The 24,120-nt window shown below is 42.7% G+C and overlaps 2 protein-coding genes across 6 annotated transcripts in view; both read right to left on the minus strand.

The window, feature by feature from the left end:
* Positions 1 to 10,752: 10,752 nt before the first annotated feature.
* Positions 10,753 to 15,833, minus strand: fzd1 (frizzled class receptor 1). Its single transcript, XM_004571303.4, has one exon. It carries the CDS (start codon positions 15,469 to 15,471, stop codon positions 13,813 to 13,815), a length of 1,659 nt encoding a protein of 552 aa, XP_004571360.1. The 5' UTR covers positions 15,472 to 15,833; the 3' UTR covers positions 10,753 to 13,812.
* A 3,224-nt stretch (positions 15,834 to 19,057) lies between these two features.
* Positions 19,058 to 24,120, minus strand: part of cdk14 (cyclin dependent kinase 14) — a 240,196-nt gene continuing 235,133 nt past the window's right edge. For all 5 annotated transcript variants that reach the window (XM_004571298.3, XM_004571301.4, XM_004571302.4 and 2 more), the window contains one exon: positions 19,058 to 23,297. The gene's annotated coding sequence lies outside the window, so the exon portion shown is untranslated. The remainder of the gene's footprint in view (positions 23,298 to 24,120) is intronic.

Here is a 24,120-nt window from a genome sequence, read left to right on the forward strand (position 1 = left end):
TTAGGTCACGTTGTACACATTGCACAAGATTAAACACAAAGCTCGACACAGGAGTGAGCTGGCTGCTGTGAGATCACGTTCAAGACCCAACACTCCATTTTGGGCATGGAGCATCGTTATCGAATGAGTCATTCAGCAAGGTCTAACCCGCGCTAACATGGTTCTCATTACACTCACCATAGCCTTGAGAGCGCTGCCATACACCCCCTCCCCTTTGGCAACGCATACGCTCATAACCAAGAGAGCTGCAGTGTGGATATTTATACCCAGCTCTGTGTTTCCCATTAGGGCAGCTCTGCCTCTCCACCACACAGAGCTCAGTGGAGCAGAAGGATCTCTGGGTTTAATCACCTCACAGTCCCAGCGCCTGTTGTGAAGGAAGGGAAATCCGTAACAGCGTTTATGCAATAACACAGATCTTTGTGTGCTGTAAGAGATATGGCGTTGACACTTAATTTCCACTCACTGTATATCACCCACCTCTGCGAATTCATTCAATGTGACTTATAAAAATCGAAGGTTATTATGAAACAAATGACTGTAAACTGCTTTAGATCATTTTTAGTATGCAACAACTGTAATACAAGGATCAAACGGGCTCGTTCATTTTTTATCTTTATAAATAAATTCTGCATCAGGGTTTATGTGACCTCCATAGATATGTAACGTTTGGTAAAAGACCAAGTGTGACTTGTATGCTGCAACAAATAACATATTCTACACGCTAAATGTACCAAACATAAAAACAGAATAAATAAACCTAACATTACTAAAGCAAATGATTATTTATCTGAAGGTTCTTGTATGAGTTCTGAATCTAAATGTGTAGGAACATGGTGACCAGAGACCACAGAGGATATAGTCAACAACGGACAAAATAACCACAGGTGAAAATGGGCGGGTTCCAAGAAAAACTTTTCTGAATTGTGAGATGAGGGATTTAAGCAGCCAATGAGAGTGTGGAATACTGTTGAATGACATATGAGCGGGTGCTAGGCAAATAAGAGGGTTACCTACACAAGTCTGGAATGTCTGCTAAAGATCTAAATGATGCATGACAAGCACCTTCCTGTGTGGACGGCTCTTAAAACTCACAGTTTAGTGAGGGACTCAAGACAATCCAGATTTTTCTGAGTAGCTTTGGTCAGTTGTGTGCAGACAGAGCTGGGATGACTGGTGAATGCAGGAGTGAATGTGTGTGCGAATGGTTGTCTGTCCCTGTGTGTTGGCCCTGCGACAGACTGCGACCTGTCCAGGGTGTACAACGCCTCTCGCCCTATGACAGCTGGGATAGGCTCCATCGCCCCCCGCGACCCTGAAAAGCAGGGGTGTCAAACTCAAATACACAGAGGGCCAAAATTCAAAACCGGAACAAAGTCGCGGGCTAACGTTAATATTTATTGAAATATATTTATTCCTCCAGATATAAGAATGAATCTTTTCTTATGGACACGTTTTGCTGAAAAACTGAATAAGAAACAAGCAAAGCTTAATACTAAACAATATATATATTAGCTGTATAATACCAGTAGGCCAGCTCTGATAGTAATTTGGTATGGCTTCATGGGCCAGAGTTTGACACCTGTGCTGAAAAGGATAAGTGGAAGCGAATGGATGGATGGATGGAGGCTTTTTAGTGAGTTTTTACAACATCCTGATAATAACGAATGACAGTAGTCAAGCCTAGAAGTAATAAATGCATGAACTAGGTATTCAGCGTCGCTCTTTTATGAAGAGTTTAGTCGATGTTGGACGATTCACATTAGGAACCATTTCATTGTTTTTCTTGTCTTCATTGCAGTTTGTGTCGTGGTTTCAAGTGGCTCAATAAATTAGTTGTATTGCTTTGCTGTGCAGACACAACTCTAAAGCACTCTTTGCATATGATTAACATCATCCAAAATATTTCAGTACAACATATGATGACAAGAGACAAGTTCTCCTTCTTCTACTATGGTAGCCAATTGAATTTTGTTGTATACCGTCCATGTAGTTTTACTCATCCAGACTAGTCCAGGAAACCTAAGAACACCTGTGACTGGGATATGAAGCCATGTGGTCAGACTGGTTTAGGGAGATCTTGGATTGCATTTTAGATAGCAGAGCTTGCATTTTAAAAATGTTGCTCGATCACACTTATTTTGATCACAAGCAAAATGATGATCAAAGTTGGATTAACTGTGTTTTCTAATAACAACTCAGTAAAGACCAGCCTTTCACTTTTCTTTGGGGACAAACATCCCTTCTCATAGTGCACACTCCATTAAAGTTTCTGTTGTGAACTGTAACACTGTGGCACAGATCCTGAGATAATCACTGCTCCTTTTCTCCACATATTTCAGCACAGGACTGATGTCAGACAGCTGAGCAGATACCGTTAGTTTTTTAAGTTGTTGGACAAACACACAGGATTTATATTCTTACCACAGTGAATTTACAATCGCAAAATGTAACATGTGGTTAAACTCTAGACCTTCATCTTTAATTAATAGTGTTAACTATTTTGGAATTACACCATCTTTAAACACAGTTTCAGAATCTGAAGTCTGAGCCCCAATGAACATCACCACATGCTGTGTTTTCTCCCCTGACGAGGTCTTTACTGCTGTCACCTTCACTTGCTGCTTGTTTGTGGGTCTTTCAGCTGAGATCAGGTGACTGACTTGGCTGGTGAAAAATCTCCCCTTTCTTTGTCTTGAGAGATGCTTGGTTGCCTTGCAGCACGTTTGGGCTGCTGTCCGAACAACTTTCCAGCATTTGGCTTATTTTGAACAGAGAGTAAAGCCAGTGAAGTCAGTGAACACTGGTGACCTGGTTCCCCTGCCAGCCCATGCCATTTCAGCTTTTTTCAGAACTACTACATCACCTTCATTTGTCACGAAACAACAGAGGAAAGCCTCTGGGGAACCGTGTATATGGCTCTAAGCAGCTAATGCAAGATTTTTGTTAAAACCCTTGAATTATGGCTGAAACTCGGTCCTTTGTTTTATTTAAAACCCACTGTGGTGGTGTGCAGAGGCACAAGCACAAAAACGCAGTTTGGCCCTAACTGTACAGTGTTTTTCAAAAATGACTAAATTAGTAGGATGTTCTTTGGAATGACGTAGGTCTGTACATTAGTGGTATTAAAGACTGTGATGTTTACAATAACAAAAACATTTCCACATGATCCCCCATTTGCTGAAAAATATTGTGGGAAATCTGGGATTGTTGACGTGAAAGTGAAAAAGCCAAAAGAGTGGAAAAAGGAGAAATGAGTTAATGACAACACGTCATTGTCTAATTCAATGAGTGTGACACGTGGAAAGTATTTCAAAAAGAGGCCAGTAGGAAGCTCTATTCCAACAATAAGGGTTAAAAAATACTATATGCAGGGTTTCTGTTTCCTGTAACATAACCCACTGAAGCTACGAGACAGCAAAGGTTTACGAGGCCACTGAGATATGAACACCAGTTCATCTGAACCAGTAAAAGCACGTGGCTCTGCTGTTCAGCGTGGCGACAGTTTCCCTCTCCTTCTGCTACTCTAAAAGGCATCAAACTGAAGGCCTTTCTTCTCCCTGCAGCTCTTATCTGCAGCTCTTTAAGAAACAGTCAGGGTTGAAAAACAGACGGTTTCCATTAGGAAATTTCATGCTTGCATAGTTTCATTCAGCTGAGCCTCAAACACAAAGAACAGGGAGGGAGAAAAAATGAGTTTGATCGGTTTCTTCTTTTGAGGAGTAGCTCTGGGTCTGTGGCTCCCAGCAGCCGAAGGTTAAATAAATGTATATATACTCAGCTTATTGGCCTACCTTTAAAGAGTAAGACTTTTGAATGGTGAGGGCAAACATTTGCTCCTCAGTGGGTTTAATATTAATAAATGAAGAGAAGCAGAAATATGGATGTTTGTGTAATATTTAAACTAAATACACTGACCAAGGTGAGGAGCAGGTCTGTGCTGAATCTATTACAACCTTTAAATATATTTTATAAGCAATTCACTGGACAAGGACTCTAATGTTTTACTACAAGCTATGTTCACACATTCACACTCTGAAGGATGAATCGGGGCAATTTTTACACTAATGCAATCCAATAAACGGCTGTTGTTTAGTGTTATTTATTGAATAGGATGATTGAAGATAGGTGGGTAATTTTAACATATTCATGAATTTAACAAACAGTAGCAGGAAGTGGAAGAATCATACAACCCTCCTCCTCATGCTGGTCACCAGCTTGGTCACACGCTGCTCTGGGATGGCATCTCATTCTTTAACCAGCATTTGTCACCAGTGTGGTTGTGTTTGTCACTCTGACACGACGACACACTCAAGCTGATCCAACAAGTGTTCAGTTAGGTGGAGGTGGGGCAGGCAGGCTATTCCATCCTTGCCATGCCCAAATTCTGGAGGTAGTATCTGATAAACCCCACTTTTTGTGGGATGAGCGTTGTTATTGGAGGGCAGAGTTTGGTCCCAGATGTGGAGATAAGGTGTTTCCACTGCTTGCAGAATCTTATTTCGATATCTCTCCGTATTGAGATTCCTTGTTTTTTAAGTGAAGGAGATGCCGCCCATCACACTGCCTCCACCAAAAGCTGTTACTGCTGTGCAGCAGTGGGTATAGCTCTCTCTGCATCTTCTTCACAGCGTGACCCTACATGTCAACTGCCGTAAACAGAATCTGGACTCGCTGCAGCCTGTCTCTGACATCCCTGTTATATGGAGCCTTTAATTAGGAGATGGTACTCGGGCCTATCCAAACCATGCTGCGACATGGTTTTGTTGTAGCCTGGTCTATCAGGCACCTGAGTGGCAGCACCTGTGCTACCAGAAACGAAAAGAGTCAGAATAAGCTGTTGGGTATTAGCAGTGAAGATTTGGCAAGTTTTTCAAATGTGCCCAACTCTGCCCTGCTGCTCAATCCACAAATGCATTTTCCTCAAAAATGTGGCTCCACTGATAGAAACAAACAGGCCTTACAACATAGAAATAATCGACTGAACAAAAAGTCGTATTACTTTTGGTGCTAGGGTTAGGATCAAGTACGTAAGGCCTCAGTCACACAGGCCAAAAGACAAGTCAGCGACCCCCTAATAACCCTCTGCTAAGGAAAAGGCGTTAGCGATAGCAGAATGCTGTGGTTGCAATATGAATGGAAGAGATAGACTCGCGTAACACAATCCAGCTACTGTCCAAGCTGAATGTCTGTGTACGTTCTCAGTTCCAGGTCACTTCTGGACTTCCAAGCTGGAGTGAAACTGTAAAAAGTGTGACACAAACCAGACCGCTTGCCTTTAAAGTAAAAGTTGGCCAAGTCAATTCCAACACTGAGGTACGCTTTTTACTTTGAAGGTAAATCTTCTCTATTTCCAGTTTTTGTTACAATTTTTACCACTGCTCAGCTACTAGTTAGTATTTGCAGAAAAACATGAAAAACTACAGGGAGTCTGCTAGCAACCAAAACAGTGATGCATGGAGGCAGCATCCCGAGCACTGATGTTTGACAGAGCAAACAGCATGTAAATGTTATCTACAATGAATAGAATACATGACGTATACGCCATATTTATGTCCATAGGCATTAAAATGTTCAACATGACTCAAATGTCTTAACAACACTATAAAAACTGTCAGCCAACCAATTTAAAGTTCAAAGGAGAAAAGCTGTAAATTAATTACATAATTTAAAAAATGGCTCAACAAAATGCAATAAAAATGTTCTACGTATCCAGATGTTGAACAATTTGCTGCTTAATTAAAAACTAAATAAATTTGTGTTGTTTGCTTTTCTAAACTGAAGCCCAGTCTTTTGATAAAAGTCCATGAAACTGATGTTAGAACTCTATTTGTAAAAAGTAGTTGTTGGTTTCTTTTGCGTTCTCCTTCAGTTTTCCCGTTTTGTACAGTTTTTATTACAAACTCTAATTTTACTTTTGGATTCTCCATTTAAGCTGCTTCAGCCTTCTGCAAGCCACACATGTTCACCACAGCTCCTCCACGCCATCACATCTCTGACTCAGTGTGGTGTTTGTTATTACTGATGCCAGCTCTGCATATTCAGAGATTTGCCTGCTGCTCGTGCTTCCTTTAGGCTTTCTGCACATCCATGTGGAGGGCAGGTAGTTCCCAGCATAGGTTAGTGCAGATCTTATTTTGACTAAAGTGGTCCTGATAGAACTCGTGTTGGTGGCGTGTGGTGACTCTTTTTGAATGGCATAAACACTTTTGCCAGTTTGGGTCGGCAGTTCAATTAGTGCTGCCTACAAATAGGGCACTAGTAGAGTGGGGTCATCACTCTCCAATACAGCATGATACAATGAAGTACACTCAGGGACGGTGTCAGTGTGGTGGGTTGAGACACAACAGCAGTGCTGTAATTGAAACTTTCATGAGCTGTGGATTTGATGCAGTTGTTTAATGTAGAATAAGGCAACAGAGAGAGAGCAAGCAGACCAAGTGAGCGGAGATTTGGGTTGGAGCTGCAGAGGCAATCGTACCCTCCACCTCCATCTCCCATGTGACTGCACGGCATTTGGAGCCACTTTGGGCCTTTCTCTCTGGAGAGCTTCTTAACGGTGTGATCTTTGATAACTCTGTCACACACCATCAAAAACCTTCATCATTATTCACGCTGAAGAATTGGCAGCAATTCCTCAGAGCCTTCCTCTGCTTCTGCTACAGTGTAAGTTGTCTCCACTCTGGCGTTAAGCACAAAAACAGGGCACTCTATAGGTTTAGGAATTCAGTCGTCTTTGTCGAAAATGTAATGGAAACAATATGCGAACGTACCACACTGTTGTTTCCCAGCTAAGCAGAGGGAAAGCAGATTAAACAAAGCAAACAAGTGAAAGGCAGTGATCTGACTCGCACCGCATACGCAGTGACATTCGTGGGTGTATGACTGAGAGACAGCCTAAGAAGTATATAAAACAGCACATCAGTCATCCACAGGTGGAGACGTGCAGGTGAAGTTCACAGTGTCAGGCAGCATGGTGCCGCCTCATTTGGCAGGATGCTGCACTGCAAGAGCAGAGCTGCAGAAACACTCAGCTGACCTTGAGGCGGTATGAGACTCAGCAATGAGTAAAAAACAGAAAGACAAGTGCAGGGTGGAGGTCCATTTTCTTCAGATATGTGGTGACTATTTTTAGCAAATTGCACTCAAAATCTAATTCACATACAGAGATTGTGAGTGTGTGATACTGAAGCAGAAACAGACACCGTGCTAAATATCTGCAGCAACAACTCAAACCTTTCAAGGATCCAATAATAATGTTGGTGTTGTTCTGTTTCTCATTTTGACTGGAATATTTGTAGATTATGTTGGTTGTTTGGTTCCTCTGGCTTTGTTTTATTGTCTTTGCATCGTTTCGTGGCCACCTTGCATCTGTTTGAGGTTGGCATTGTGCCCGAACACAAAAAAGAAATGTGAAGGATTCATTTTGATTTATTTATTTATTTACAAAATGAGTAAAATCAGGAAAAGCAAAATGGGGAAATGAACCATTTCACATCAGCTCACCAAAACTGGACGAGAAAAGATCAGAAAATCAGTCCACAGCCTCCACAGTCAGCAGATCCCAGTGCAGCAGAGCACCTCTGGGATGTGGGTGAAGTGGAAGTTTGGACAAGCAGCCGACAAATCTACAAGTGTGATGCTATCATGTCAACGCAGAGCACAATCTCTGAGAAAGGTTTCCACATTAAAGCAGCTCTGAACCCGGCACTACCAGGGTGTACTTAACACCGAGTGTGTACTTGTATGTGCTCCAGCTAAACATATTTGCGTCTGCTGCTACTGACACTGTTACTGACCTCTGACATATTTGAAAGGGTTTGAAGTAATTTAATTGAAAACACTGATGAACTCGTGAAATGAGATATTCATCACCATGCATCACCATGGGTTAGGTTATCGCAGCCTGATCGCAGACATGTGATAGATTATGCAGCCTAACAAGTTGATTTTCATTCCACATTATCAGTGAACTGAAACCACTAACTACCAGCTGGAATAAAGAAGCACTGCGCTGGTAATGCAAAACAGCAATATTTGGCTTCAGGAGGATATTTGTGTTTGAAAGCCATGTTTAGTTTTTATGTCGCTTTTAAAATACAACCCCTATTATTTCGTTTGTGGCTGTACGAGGCATCGGCAGACATGGAACTCTGTGCGCACAGAGGCAGGCTCAGACACGGGGGTCTACTGGGGAACGACGAGCTCTTTCTTTCCCCTCCTTTTAGCATGTCTAGTGAGTTAAGTCATGTGAAAAGAGAAACACGTTGCAGAAGTAGTACACATCTTTCTGGGAAGCACAACCCTTCCCAAGTTGGCCTAAGGGAGTTAAAACTCACAAAGCTGGCACTATTGCATCTAAATGTGGCTACTCAAAGTGGACGCACAATTAGCCAATTAGCTCCTTGCAAAGTGCACCTTAGGGTTATGCTCATTGAAGCAGGCTGAAGACATCAGGCAGGTTTAGAACGGCCCACAGCAACACCAACGGCAACTGCTGAAAAGAGGGGGGCACAGAGCCATAATATGATTAGCTCCACCAACAGGCTTCATACCACAGGTTTTAATGTAGCCATGTGTACCCAATACAGCTGTCTTTGCTCATTATTAGCTGATTTCAAAACAGCTATGTGATCATTTGCAGGAGGAAGTTCTACTGGAAAAGTTTAAATGAGGTTTCTGAATCCATCATGACCACCAAACCAGCAGTAGACTAGCTTCTTTTCTGTGCTCATCCTGTCCAGCCTCAGTGTAGTGTTTGATAGCACTGATCAGAACATAACGAGACCAAACTGTTGGTGGTAAACAAAATGCACTGCAGCGATTTGGACTGTCTCCATCGAATAGATTCCAGTTTGTGTGTCTTCATAAGAGTCTGTCCTTTATACATGATATTAGAAAACACTGTATACATTTTCATTGCTATGCAGATGATTATGGTTATATTTATCTATACAGCCAGATGCCACGGTCAGTGAGTTAAATTACAGGCACACAGTCCTGGATGCTCCTTATTTTCATCTCCTAAATTCAGACAAAACTGAGATCTTTACATTTGGCCCAGAAACATGGTCTCTACCCAGACACTTCCTCTGCACGGCATCACCTGTATATGAAATATAAAATCTTCAAGTTTCTGAATATTTGCCTAAAACAAAACCCTGAATCGTTTCCGGGCGCTTCGCGAATGCTTGCCTCCTTACAGCCATGTCGACCCATGGTGTGGCAACATATCACTAGATTTAAATACAAACTGACTTAAAGGATACCCTATAATTTCCTAAAACAAGAAAAGTTGCAGAACTCTTGAGGTCGTGTTTCAACATTTTGGAAAACATGTTTTGTTTTATGAAAAATGAGTTTAGAAGTTGAAACTGAAGTCTAAAAGGGAAACAACTAAGCCTACGTTACTTTGCCAATGAAAGTTGAGTTTATCTACAGCTGCCCCCAAAGCAGTCTAAGTAATATACTGTACATATATATGAATATCATACATAGGAACCAGATGTGAGCGCAATAGGATGTTGAGGCCTTGACCAAACCACAGCTTTAGTTAGAAACTGTCTGAAGATTGAAAATTCCTTTTCCCCCTGCTGTCCATGCTAAAACCTGTGAGGCTTCACCAGCAACACAACAGATATTAAGACTGACTCACCATGAGAAACACATCGACTATTCAGTGTGACGATGTCAAAAATATGTTCCACTTTCCAAGCAAGGAGGGCGTCTTCACAGTTGCCGTATGCATGTGGCAGACCATGTCAGAAGTCTGCGGAGCCATGCAGTGGTGGCTGTGTAAGTGATCAAAAGGGAGGCAGAGCAGCGTGATGAACAGTCGGGAACAATGACTCTGGCAGCTGACCCATGAACACGGCTGGCACACGGGTGCCAGAGGCTCTTTAGAGCCGCAGTCATTAGTGCAGCCACATTAAGGTCTCCCAGGGATTAAAACGACTCTGAACCCCCTCACAGGTATACATATTTTGATACTCCAACTTCTTAACTGCTTTTCTAATCCAGGCGTGTGGGAGGGCTGATGTCTATCCCAGCTGTCACAGGGCGAGCGGTGGGGTAGACCCTGAACAGGTCACCAGTCTACCTAACAGGACTGAGCATTTCTGTCTTATGTACTCATACGACTCGCAAAACATCTGTACCGTTAGCTTCAGTATGAAGACAAACTGTGGTCCACTGGTAGAAAATAACTTTGTGTATTTGGTACTTGCATGAAAAATGAAAGCAACATACATTACTTATATCGTATGGATTGTGGAAAGCTTGCTAATAGGCGCTAGCTCAGATTATTTCTAACCCTAGCTAGTGATTACTAAAACTACATCAGCCTTTGGCACTATAACATGGTGAAACTGAGGTAGCTATTTTCATTTGATGTTTCTTTAAATTGATTAAAATATAGAAAGAAAATGCTGTCGTGCTTCAATAATGTAGCAGAACATCTCAGTTTCCCACCGTAGCTGCTAATGCATGTAAAACGTGCCATTTTTGACTTTTTATACATTTTCTGTGGATGTTGGAACAAGAGCTGGACGAATAAGGACTATGAGACGAACTTCTTATCCTTGTAAGAACAAATGATCATCCTAGCATACGAACTAGATCATACCCAGAAGATATTGTTCTAAAGCAGAGAGAAAGACTTTAAAGCCGTTACTCTCTCAAAGCAAATACAGCACATGAATATTCTGTAGTTTCTTTACCAATTCTAAAAAAAAGAAGACATTTTACAAACGCTTGACAGTTGAAATGATGACATTGTTTTTATTCTCATAAAGCAATCAACGTAGCGTATATATGATTTTTTTCTATAAATATAAAGGTTCTCTTCATAGCAAATGCAAAGGAAATTACTTCAAAGCAGTGACTATTGTAGAGCCGTCAACACAATAAAAGGATTATTATGAATCGGAAGCACTGTGTGGAAGAGCGTTTGACAAGAACACACAGTCGTGAAATGTGTGTGTGTGTGTGTGTGTGTGTGTGTGTGTGTGTGTGTGTGTGTGTGTGTGTGTGTGAGAGAGCCGAGCTGCACCGACAGCAGCCGCTCTGCATTTCAGCACAAGGCTTCCTTTCTCCTGCGGTGGAAGACATGCAAGCTGCTGGCTGCTCTTCAGTCCCACAGTGCAGCTATGTTCACGGGGATCAGGTTACTCTGCAGATGAACCCGAGCCCCCTTTCAACAGTTTCTGACATGTTCAAGCCCCAGGTACAGAACGTGAAAAAACTCTTCCAAAAATGTATGATATGTGCATTGCAAACAGCCGCTCTCATCGCTGACTGCAGACATTTACAGCACCGCGATTGAGTCTGGACACCTTTAACCTTCTGGACAAACAATCTGTCGGTTCTTTACTTTGTCAAATATAATAAAAATGTTAAAATCTGTATGTAAATCAGAACTGCCACGAGGAATTTTGCAAACAGAAGTAGATTCAAATCTAAATGTACTTTGTAGTACTGGAGACTCATTTTGTTTCCTCATTTAGACACTTTGATAAAGGGGAGAATTATTATTATTTTATTGTGAAACACGACACTGAACCCATGTTTCACTTTATACCGTCCACTAAAAATGATCTCGTACTACTGACGAGTATTCAAGCTTGAACAGTTTCAAAAGCTACTTATGACCTAAAAGATCTAAACGTCTTATTTTTAATTATGTCATCACTTTCATTTCTGTTAACCTGCAGATTCTCTTTGAAACACTAATTCATACCTTTAACTGCATAAAGTTAAAGGATCTCATCTCCAAATTCTCAAAATGGAATTTTCAATTTTGACTTGAATCTTTTGTTCTTGCCTGATAACAAATTCCAGCACAATCACACATTTTTGATGCAAAACCAAACAAACAGGAATCATTTTCGACGTGTTGTGTAACAAACTATAAAGGCTCAAAGGCGTCCAAAGATTAGACACAATACTAAATGTCAGAAAATAGTCAAAGTTAAAAATGTGCTTCAACACACACACACACACACACACACACACACACACACACACACACACACACACACACACACACACACCTGCAGCAGTATTTCATTTTCTCTTTAAAAACTGCATTTCTCAAAATAGATCTTTATTAAACAGACATTACTGCTGCTTTGAACGTGTGCAGTGAAGGAACACACCAGCATTTCTGCATGTTGTAGATCTACATAGAACTGTTGTAGATTGTTACTGTGCTTCTTTCAGCGCTCGTGCAGCGTGAGGGCCGAGTCTGTGTTCACTTTGGTCAAAGTTGTGTTGCTGTTGCATCAAATTACAAGGGCCAGTCTGCGTCATAGCAACCATGCCAGAAAAACAGAACACAGTGCTGGGCGCTACACTGTTCATAATGTCATGCATGACAGATTTTTTCATTGAGAAAAGTCTGGTCAACTGAACAAATTTGTTACTAATTTGTAATTCAGAATTTCACGCAGACAAACAGCATGCTGGGATACGCTAGCAGGTTAGCATAACAGCGTGGAGGTGCTGTGTGCAGCCTGTACGGTCAGGAGCAGCTGAGGCGGGGCGAGGATGAAGAAAAGAACAACAAACAGCAAAGATGACCACGAGAGGATCTGCTGTGTTTCCTGGTCTCTTCTCTGTGGGCAGGGCTGCTCCACACACAGTGACATGGATAATGTGCGACTTGAGGTAAGTGCGTTTTTCCTGATGGCTGAATCATTTCCCCCACAAAGTTCGGAGAATAAGTCCAAACAGACTTTCTTAAAGCTCACGACCCACAACATGTTGATTTTGTTACAAACAGGGACGAAAAAATAAAAAAGTGGAAACACATCTCACGTAAAACTTGCTGTTCTGCTTTAAGGACCGACAGGACAACATAGACTGTTTTGTGTGTGTGTTTAGGGTTTTACACTCCTGACAGAAGAGCGAGCTGCTGTAGCCCTACATGAAGACCCGCCGAGACGACCCTGAAACTGAATCTCACTGTCGCGCCGCCCAGCACTACACGCAAAAATACCAAACAGGAATCTGAAGGTCAGAGTGTTCAGAATTACAAAAGCAGATCGTGATCACGGCAGATCATTAAAAAGAAACATGTTTTCAGGAAAACGTGAGAGAAATTCATCTCGCGTTTTGCCTGACAGCATTGTAACATACATGCAAAACCACTTGTGTGTTCCTTTACATTTGCATGACTACCTGCGCTTTATTTAGAAAAGGAATGTAAGGGCCTGAGCTACAGGCCACAACCATCTGCCACAGTGACTCACATTCACAACCTTGCACACCACTTCTTGTTCCCAGGATGCTGACACGTCCCTCCAGAGCCGGGCCACCGCTCGCTCCACTGTACAACAGACACAAACTACAGCTGGTTAATCGGGGGGAGAGGGAGCCACGAGGAAGCACTTGGGTTTCACGAGACTCTGCTTAGAATAGACCTGGGGCTCACAGGCAGTTCACCGATCACACACACACACACACACACACACACACACACACACACACACACACACACACACACACACACACACACAAAGTACTCCTAGAAGGTGTCTGCAGTAAGACAAGTCATGAGACCTCAGGACTGTTGATGATCGGCTGGCTCTTTGTGATGATTAAGTAAAATTCCATCAAGTCCAACGTATGAAAAAAGGTGTTTCAAAAAAATCTTTTTTTAAATCTTTAAATACAAATATATACTTACAAAAATCTCACAAATGCATATGTACATTAAAAAAACAGAGCGAGTGTCTCCTGTGAGTCCAAGAAAATGAATAAAAAGAAGGATTATCATTCAGTTTGTCACAAAGCAGTCTGTGTGAGGTTCGACTACACTGTGGTCTCGCCCTGTTTACTGTTGGCCAGTCTCGTGTAAAACCTCCTCCAGGAGTTAAGGGTCTTTCCGGACCAGATCCAGAAGCCAGAAGTGATGCCAACAATGAGCGTCATGAGATACTTGATCATGAAGACGGTGAAGTCCGGGCTCATGTTGGGGTGGCTGTGGGCCGGACACGGCACGGCGTACGTCTTGCACGTCTGGCTGATCCACGTCCTCTCCCACTGCTCTCTGAAGGCCTGCTCGTAAAAGTAGCAGGCGATGACGATGGTGGCCGGCACGGTGTAGAGCACGCTGAAGATGCCTATCCGCACCATCAGTTTCTCCAGCTTCTCCGTCTTGGTGCCGTCGTGCTTCATGATGGTTCGGATTCGAAACAGGGACACGAATCCGGCCAAAAGGAAGGAGGTGCCGATAAACAGGTATACGAAGAGGGGCGCCAGAACAAAGCCGCGCAGGGCGTCCACGCTGTTGATGCCCACAAAGCAAACCCCACTCAGCACGTCTCCATCCACCTGACCTACTGCCAGGATGGTGATGGTTTTGATGGCAGGAACGGCCCAGGCCGCCAGGTGGAAATACTGAGAGTTGGCCTCGATGGCTTCGTGGCCCCACTTCATTCCTGCTGCCAGGAACCAGGTGAGAGCCAGGATGACCCACCAGATCGAGCTGGCCATGCTGAAGAAGTACAGCATCATGAAGAGGATGGTGCAGCCCTCCTTTTTGGTGCCCTGCACCACAGTCTTTATGTCGTTGTCAAACTTGTCATTGCAAACCACCTTGTCCTCCAGTAAAAATCCAGCAATGTAGGCGATGGAAACCATGGTGTAGCAGCCAGAAAGGAAGACGATGGGTCTCTCTGGGTAGCTGAAGCGCTTCATGTCCACCAGGTAGGTGAGCACCGTGAATAAAGTGGAAGCACAACACAGCACTGACCATATGCCGATCCATATGCGGGCGAATTTGAGCTCCTCCTCGCTGAAGTACATCATCCCGTGGGATCTCTTCGGCTCGCACGGCGCGGCGCAGTTCTCCTGCCCGAGGAAGCGGTAGTTCAGGTAGGGAGGCACCCTGAGCGAGGCCGGGCATCTGAACTGGCCGTTCCCCGGGTCAGTAGGTGGCCGCTCGGTGGAGTAGGGCCCGGGCTGGGGCTCCGTGTGGTCCGACATGTTCTGGCCGACGCACAGCTCCCCCGCGCCGTGGACCGGAAAGCTATCGCACGCGAGGCTGTCGGGCCACTGGAAGCCGAACTTGTTCATGAGCGCCTCGCAGCCCTGCCGCGCGCGCTCACACAGAGAGCGGCACGGGGGCAGCGCCTTCTCCAGCACCGTGCACACGGGGGCATACATGGAGCACAGGAAGAACTTTAAATCCGGGGAGCACTGCACTTTCACCAACGGGTAGAACTGGTGGACCTCCAGCCCCGCGTCCTCCTGGTTGGTGTGGCCCAGCAGGTTCGGCATGATAGTCTCATTGTAGGCGATGTCCGTGCACAGGGGGATGGAAATGGGCTGACAGAATCCGTGCTCCGGTATAGACAATCCTCGGTCACTGCCGCCGTATTGGCCGTTGACTCGAAAAATCCCCAGGTTCAGGAACAGGATAAAAAACAGAAAAAGCAAAGCCGAGCGGAGAAGTCTGTTGTAAGCCATGTTGAGGAATGCAGACGCTGCCGTACTTTCTGCGTGTTGCTTAACTAACTTGCGTTACCTCAGCAGGCAGCAGGCTACTTCCCTGAACGCTCTTTGTTGGCGTTTCTCGCAGAGGTAAGCGCCGCTTCTCGCCGCGGGATTCTGGCTGTCCGTCCTCCCTCTCGTCGCCGCGCCGAGGTAGCAGCGCAGTGCGTTAGAACATCCACACTCGTGAATCGCAAACTCGGACCTCCTCGGGTGAAATCCAGTCCAAAACCAAGCCCGAACTCTAATCCTCCAGGACAAGGACAGCTCCGCTCTGCAGCGTGCCCGACACAGCGTCAGTCTGCCGTTCAAACCTGTTCTGCGATCCCTCACTCTAATGCCACTGCAGCCAAGCTAACCGCCAGTCATTATTACTTCCGCGATAAACTTTCACAATAAAAGCCTTTAATACAACTGTAGCTTGAGCAGCTTTGTGAGCTTAAAAACTAATACGCAGACTATTTTAATCTGGATGGGAAAAATTTCATTATCTTGACTTTATCCCCCTTTGGTTCTGATTTTGTATTTATTACATTTTATCATTTTTTTGAATATGCAGCCTTCTCTAGAAAGTCATTCAAAATGAAATGGTTAAGTTATGATAATTTAGAGAGCAGATTAAACGCACAGTAAAAGTACCAAATAAAAGGAATATAATACACATAGAGGTTAAAGTACTTTATATTTTAATAGATGCAAAAAAAAAGACGTAGCTGAACTCTGGTTTCTACTTTGGCACACATACTTTTGTACTGACGCACTTCCTATCTACATCCGTGTCACCTTCAATAGCTTAATACCTCTCTCTCTCCCTCTCTCTCTCTCTCTGTAGGATCTAAGAGATGGAGGTTAGGGAGGGTCTGCATTTTTCCTCATGTTTGCATAAATTGCAGGGGTTCGTTTTGGAACAGCGCTGCACACATTAAAAGACCGAATCAAGTGTCCTTCTGAGTGTTGGCTCCCTTCCTCTTTACTTTGTTTGCTTGTAGTCTCTCTTTACATGCCTTAGCAGTTTGTGGTCAATGTCTTGCAAAGCACTTGCTCATAGGGGTATAGGTCACAACAAATTGTAGTGTTTTTTGTTTGTTTGCCATTACATTATATTGTCTATCCTGTAAAATAGTCAGATGTCTATTCATATTAATGTACAGAATTCACCTGCTTGCTGCTACTACTGCACATTCACCCAGTGTATATACTATATGTCTGTATATATATATATATATATATATATATATAATGTTCTTCCTCTACACCCCCCCCCCCCCCCCCCCCCCCCAATTTTTGCACATGTCGAGGAGCGTGTCAGACTACATTTCACTGTGTGTTATACTTGTATAACTATGCATGTGACAAATAATAAAGAGCCTTGAACCTTGAACAAACAGCTGACAAAGACATCTAATACAGATGTTTACCTCAGGAGCCCAAAAAAAGAGTAAAACTAGAGACTGAGTGCTGGACTTTGATTCCTCAGGGCAGCTGAACCTCAGAGTGAGCTTGATTGCTGATGTTGTTTAAGAACTACTGGATTAAAACAGAGAAGAAGAAGAAAGTATATTTTCTTCCATGTCCATATTGGGTTTTCAGCTTGTCTGTACTGCCCTCTAATATGAAAAGCATTAATTCATGCATTCATTTTTCTACTCTACTGTTTTCCCTGATGCACCTCATGTATTACACGTATATAAATATGTTGTATTTGCTCCTGTAAAACTAAAACACTTCCTTTTTCTGTAGGGTTAATGGAATAAGTTGGACTCTTCTGCCCTGAAATCGAGCGTGCAGCATTGTTGTTCCACATGCAGACAGTTTGTAGTCACAGACATAACTTCTTATACTCAGCATTTACTCAAAGACTTTGATTATTACTGAACAAGAGGGAGGAATTAGCTAAAGGTGGAAAAATACATACGATCCTTAACGCAGACAAAATGAGAGAAAGGTTTCCCATCTGGCACTGCAGGCTGTTAGCAGGAGGAGAGGAGCGAGCACTGTAAAATGCACACTGACATAGGAATGCTAGATTTTCTTGCTTGGGCTGCACTGAGAGTGCGATGAGAGCTTCACGCAGACTTGTGTCACCAGATGTTCTGCTTGTCTTTTATTTTAAAGCTCTATCTGTAGCAGTATCACTAAAGTCTATATCAGAAATGTTGAAAACTATCCAGTGATGATGTAGAAAGTCTAGAGAAATAATATGTCAATATTAATATGTTTTTATACTGTATGTGCTGTAGACTAGAGAGACACAGGCAGTTGCTATTACATGGAAATCTGCAATGAAATGAAATCTATCCTGGGGGATTCATTTATTTAACTTTAACTAAAGCAGCCACCATTGCAATGTAATTAGCTTTGTATCTTAAGTTAGAGTAGTGCTCTAGCACTGCACTCGTGCACAGAGCCAAAGTGGAATACGATCTTCTGGGTTCTGTTCAAACCTCATTCAAAATCCCAGTGACATTTGTAACTACGCTCATAACTACAAATCCAGCTGTGCTATTAAGTCCCAGATTCCCAGTTGTAATTATGAATCAGATGATATTACACACACTGTTTTCAAGATAGAAACTGGTCATTACAGTAATTCTGCAGCGTTGACCTGCAAATGCTTAGGGTTTGTGGGAAATGGTGTTTGCTGAGAGCAGCTAAAAAAAGGTCATTAAATATACTCTAATAATTGTGCATGCACAGGCGACTGCTTTATTTTCTCTCTCTGTACAACATATACTTTACAGTACTGGGTGTAATCAGAAGAGGAACACACACGGTCCTCTGTTCCTCCTTTGAAAATCAAAATTCAGAATTTTGGTTATTAACTACATATATGGAATAAGACACGTACTGTTTTAGGAAGGTAATGTTGAGTAATCAGATTTTTATCTATTCAATTCCATTTTATTTTATTCATACAGCACCAAATCACAACAACAGTCACCTCAAGGCGCTTTATACTGTAAGGTAGACCCTACAATAATACATACAGAGAAAAACCCAACAATCATATGACCCTCTATGAGCAGCACTTTGGCGACAGTGGGAAGGAAAAACTCCCTTTTAACAGGAAGAAACCTCCGACAGCACCAGGCTGGGGAGGGGCATAGATAGATCCTAGATTCTAACCTGTGCAGTTGCTTTGTGACTGAAAATGGTTGCCCATTGGCTGGTTGCATACCAGACCTCTGGGGGACAGGTTGGTCGAAGCAACTAGCAAAAAAAACCTTCAGTCCAGCTACTGGACAACCACCAACTTTTCCTAGTCACAAGGAAGTTCTTGTTTTTATCTCTCTAAATGCTTTGCAGACTTTGTTGCTTCGTTGAACTTGATGTGAACTTTATATCTGCTTTGCTGCTGGTTCTTCAGTATTTCTGGGACATTATAATGTTAGCCTAAGTGACTGACTGATTGGTTGATCAGTGTCACTTTTCTGTGTGGCCAAAAGGTCAAAAGACTCTAAAGAGACACGGCACTAGGCTGTGTTTAAGTATGCAGAGACACCACGTGTCAACTTTTCTGTGTGAACGTAAGAACAAATGATATGTGACCCACAGACGCATCTGAAGCATTAATAAATTTTTATTTCAGGTAAAACATTAAACAACATTTACAGAAGGACATTACATCTTCCATAATAACATTACATACAGCTCGTAACAAATAATGCAACAGCTACTCTACTGTATACTATAATATTTCACTGGATGAAGTGACTGACACTTCTGTTTTCCAAACCACTTGTGAAAATGACGTATTTTCAGTGCAGCATACAAAAAGAAAAATCCAAACGTGAAGAGAAGCTTTACAGAAAAAAGTTGCAAACACAGACTCATCGTTGAGCACGGCGAGGATGCACGTTGGCTCCAACCTATATGTTTTTCCTATTCGTACGACTTCTGCCCACACCACAAAGACTGTCAAAAATAGATGCCTTATATTTATACTCATCATATATGTACAGTCATATATGACGTCTCTTTAACAGCATTAAGGGGACACTTGTAACCCTGTATACAAACATAGTGGAAGCGTCACTTTTTCACTCCAGCGACGATGAAAAAGCACTACGTTATCAATCTCTCTTTCTTCTCTGTCACAGTGCTAAATGTGCAATTCCGACTAGTCGTTCCTTCACTGGGCTCTACGTGAAAGATATGAAGCACATTCAAGTTAAAACAGAGCTTGAACTCTGCCTGCACAGGACTCAAAAATATACGTTTTTTACAAGACTCCAGGCTCTCGAGCCTAAAAGAAGAGCATTGGGGCGTGGGGGTTGGGCTGAATGAATGAATATGAGCCACACTGAAAGTGTGCACACAAGGAGAAACATAGCAAAAATAATTATTCAGCTGCTAATACTGCCTGCAATCCCTTAAAGCCAAGCGAGGCTGGGCAATCTTAGCACAGCTCGATGGTATTAACCCTCCTCTGTCACGCTGCTTTACTGGCATTACCCACCGCCTTGCCTCCCCTTTTTTCGTGCCGCACAATCACAGCCCGGGGATGACACTGAAAAGCCGCGAGATAACTCAGAGTACAGCACTTCCACGAGTTCTCCCCTATCTGCAATAAAAGTTAAAACCAAGGGACAATATTTACATTTGTGAGGAAGGCTGGTTTGAGCAAAGCAAGGGTATATATATACTTATATTCATATATTAATCATTAAGGGCAAAGCCAGTGCATAACAGAAGAACACAGGCATTCCAAACCAGTGGCCCACAGCCGTACGTACTGTAATAACTGAAGTAGCCAACTGGAAAAGCTTCATGCTAGCTACAGCTGAGCTTTGGTTCACCACATGGTTGGCATAAAGAAGAGGGATTATTAAATTATGTAAGCACTGTATGGAAGAAAGACATGAAAACAGTCTGCAAAATCAGCCGAGAGAGTGCACGTAGGGGTTGCAGGGTTTTCTAGATGCCAGGTCTAGATGGCTGTGAAGAAATAATCTGGCAGGCAAGACATCTCTATTATGTGTGTTTGAGAGGCTGTGGAGTCACATTAGAAGCATCCACGGTTTCCATTTGTCCATGGCTTCAGATTTTTGGCTAATCAACAGTGCAGGGCCAATATTATTGTTTCAGTCGCTTTCAAACGGACTGGTAAAGAGGAAGCCATTGTATCGGTAGCACTTCACATCATCACCACACATCTAAGCTGAAATATTCAGATATTTGCACACAAAACAACAAAAGAAAGACAAAAACCCAGTAGAAGATCTTTGCAGATGACAGCATACAGCTCACCTTCATCGCTGTGTCATAAAATGTTCCAAAGCACGGGCACACAGTTTGGGAATGTCTCTGCTTGAGAGCACATGTTGGTGTTATAGGGACTGATCAGAGTTAATCACCACCTCCTACTATGTGTATCTACTCCACACACACACACACACACACACACACACACACACACTACAAATCAGTCATTCAAATTTTTCAGAGAAAAGAAATTCCAGATCTGTAACGTAGAAGCTTAAAAATAACTCGGTGACTCAGATCGTCTGTGTCCGAGAGGATATTGCAGATTCTTTGTTAGTAACAGTAAAAGTGAAAAGGAGGATTGTCGAGGGCAGGATCAGATAACAGGCCACGCTGCCTGTGCCTTTTCTACATTAGCTCATATACATGGATGGAAGCACCAGTGCTTTGCTATTGCCCATGTTTAATACACTCACACACACTAGCACACACATGCATTTCCATTATCCAGCTGTTGTTAAACACAGTATTGCGTCTATGCGCACACCGGTTGGTGCCGTCCCCGTAGAGTTGTGTACACTGTCAAAATCGTCCGCAGAGATCGTTTGGACGAGAGAGACTTTTCAAGGTGCGAAACACAATCAGTTCCATCTGGTTCCATCGTGGAGGTCCACGGAGATATCAAACCGCTAGAATTTTCCTACAAATGGGGCCTTACTTTGGGAGTTTTGGCCTTTACTCTCGAGGATTCTGAGTGAATATTACTCACATACACATTTCAAAGTGCAATTACATACAACAGGTCACCCATAATAACACCAGCTTTTTATTGCAAATACAAGAATCCATGTCTTACTTGGATTCAATTCAAAAGAGAGAAGCCAAACGTCGGCAGTACGAGCTGACGCATACTAAGGCCTTTTCATCTCAGCTGCTCGCTGTTACCTCTGCACATGCTCATTAGTGTCCTTTTTTGAACTCTGATAATATGATACAAATAAAAATAGATTTGTCAGAGCTTCAGCAATAGGCAGGTTTATGTTTAAAAGTGCACAAACCTGGACTGTGTTCAGAGAAACCAGCCAAAGGTAATTCTCATTAATGCTGTTTTCCTCCATTAGTTGGTTTGTCCAGATAAACAGCTGCAAACCAGTGTAGCAGGAGAGACTGCAGTGAGGTCATGGAAACGAATGAGCATCAGCCAAATGTTGGTCCACATCAAATATTAAAGGTTATTTTATGGTCTTTGGTTCAAATTCTGGGTTCGTGACATTTGGCCGAGTGGTTTTTACACCATTGTGTAGTGGTTAACACATTTGCCTCAGCTCTGCAGTTTGAGACTCAGAAGAGCCACAAATTCAGCATCAAGGAGTCACAGCTGGAGTTTTCCTAGTGTCAGGAATAAATGTGTCAGGTAGGGCATCTGATGTCAAATTTGTGTCTATTTGAACAACCTGGGGTCAAGTATGCAGATAAAAGCCTTGGTAGGTCACAGGAACAGTGGACTGGAGCTGAAAAGCTCCCAAAACTCATACGTACTTCAGTCTAAGCACTGGTCCATGATAATCTCCTTCTTCTTTCAACCGTGTCCTTTCATGTAAAAGCAGTTTTACCCTGTTGCAGTACTGTGAGATGAATATTCAGAGAAGTGATGAAAATCCTGGTCAGAACTACCAAAGTAAGCCTGTAACATGAACCCACACAGCATGACGAACATCCGACAAAGAGTCTTATCTACTATTACCTACCAGATTTGAGTGTTAGTATTTACATGGGGTTTGAAGCTGTTAGCTACTTTGTTGTGAGTCCATTAACTAATAAATTAAAGCTTTAAAGCAGGTGCAGTTTAAGCTACAAAAGAACCGAGGACCTCCAATATGGCTGCCAGAGTAGGCTACCTGAAAGCCCTCTGAGATCGTCATTATTATGACGTCATTATTATAGCGTCATTATTATGACGTCATTATTATAGCGTCATTATTATAGCGTCATTATTATAGCGTCATTATTATGACGTCATTATTATAGCGTCATTATTATGACGTCATTATCACGGTTTTCTCCTATAATTCCACAAATGAGAGATAAACAGAAATGAAAAACTTTAGCATTCGTTGTTTTCTTTGAAGTGACTGCATTACTTCTGTTTCAGAGATGCTCGTGTGCATGGATTTAATGGCACGAGCAGTATAGTGGTGACGAGATGAAGCAATATTAAAACTGTCCATTATATAGTTTCTAGATGAGTATATCATACATACAAATATACATTCTTAAATAGGAGGCTAGTTACAAACACAAAACACAATATGTACCAAGAGTGAAGTCCTTTTGTTTATACTTAGACAATGATATATGAATTATTGGAACCTTATAAAAAGTAAACAAAATTTGCAAATGATAGCCTTAAATCTTAGGTACCGATCAGAATGCACACATGCTCTATGCTCGTCCTCTTCCTGATGCACAGCCACACCCGCGCGCACACACACACACATATCGTGAAGGTAATAAATAAAGAGAACTGGGGCTCTTTCGTGTCTCTGGATCCTCAATGTCAGCGTCTCTCTTCGTCTTTTCTTTTCCACAACAGCCACCTGAAAAGAGACAGAGACGACAACGTCTGTTAGCGATGGACTCCAGAGCGCCGACAATGTAAAAGTAACCATATCACATGTTTTATATGCTTTTCAGCAGCTAGTTGCCAAAGTTGTTAGCATAGCAAATATTTTCACAATTTTCTAAGCTCTGAGTGTTTGCCATGGCTGTGTTGGTGTTTTGAAGCTGGTCATGTCAAACAGGAGTGGGCTCCATCTCATATGCTTTTGACTTGTAAACCACGTGGTAAACCTGCTCTAAGGCACGTCATACTCACAAGCCTGCTGGATCAGCAACAAGTTTCTCGAGGTCAGATTTCAAGGTGTTTTTTTCATAAACTTTTATAGAGCACAGGGGAAAGTGTTACCTGAATGACCTGGCTACACAAGCGCAAAGCTCGTTTGGAAACGGGTCTCGATTCGAGTCATTTCTCAAAGTTCGTATCACATTAAAAGACTTCCACAGGTTGATAACTGGATAGCAGCAACAACAGGCCAGATGAAGACAGCTGAGATAAAACCAAAGGCGGAGTGAAGGAGGTGAAGAGGAGGAGGGAGATGACCAAGAGGGAGCAGTGGATGAAGAGGGGGAAAACAAGATAAAAGTGAGGACTTGATGATGTTAAACAAGAGGGAGTAGAGGATTGGGAGGTGGAGACGGTACAGGAGAAAGAGGAGGAGAGGATGAATGTCACAGAGGAACAAGAGGAGGAGTGAGCAGAAAAAGAGGAGGAGGAGTAATGGATGAAGAAGAAGAGGGAAATGTGGATTAATAAATAATGCATTGCTTCTCTCCGGTCCCTTTCCACCCTAACTCTCCTCT

This window comes from Maylandia zebra, linkage group LG11, assembly GCF_041146795.1.
Source record: "Maylandia zebra isolate NMK-2024a linkage group LG11, Mzebra_GT3a, whole genome shotgun sequence".
Taxonomy (NCBI): Eukaryota; Metazoa; Chordata; class Actinopteri; order Cichliformes; family Cichlidae; genus Maylandia; species Maylandia zebra.

Excerpts from the sequence above, each read along its gene's own strand:
- fzd1 (XM_004571303.4), bottom strand. The coding sequence starts at position 15,471 with ATGGCTTACAACAGACTTCTCCGCTCGGCTTTGCTTTTTCTGTTTTTT.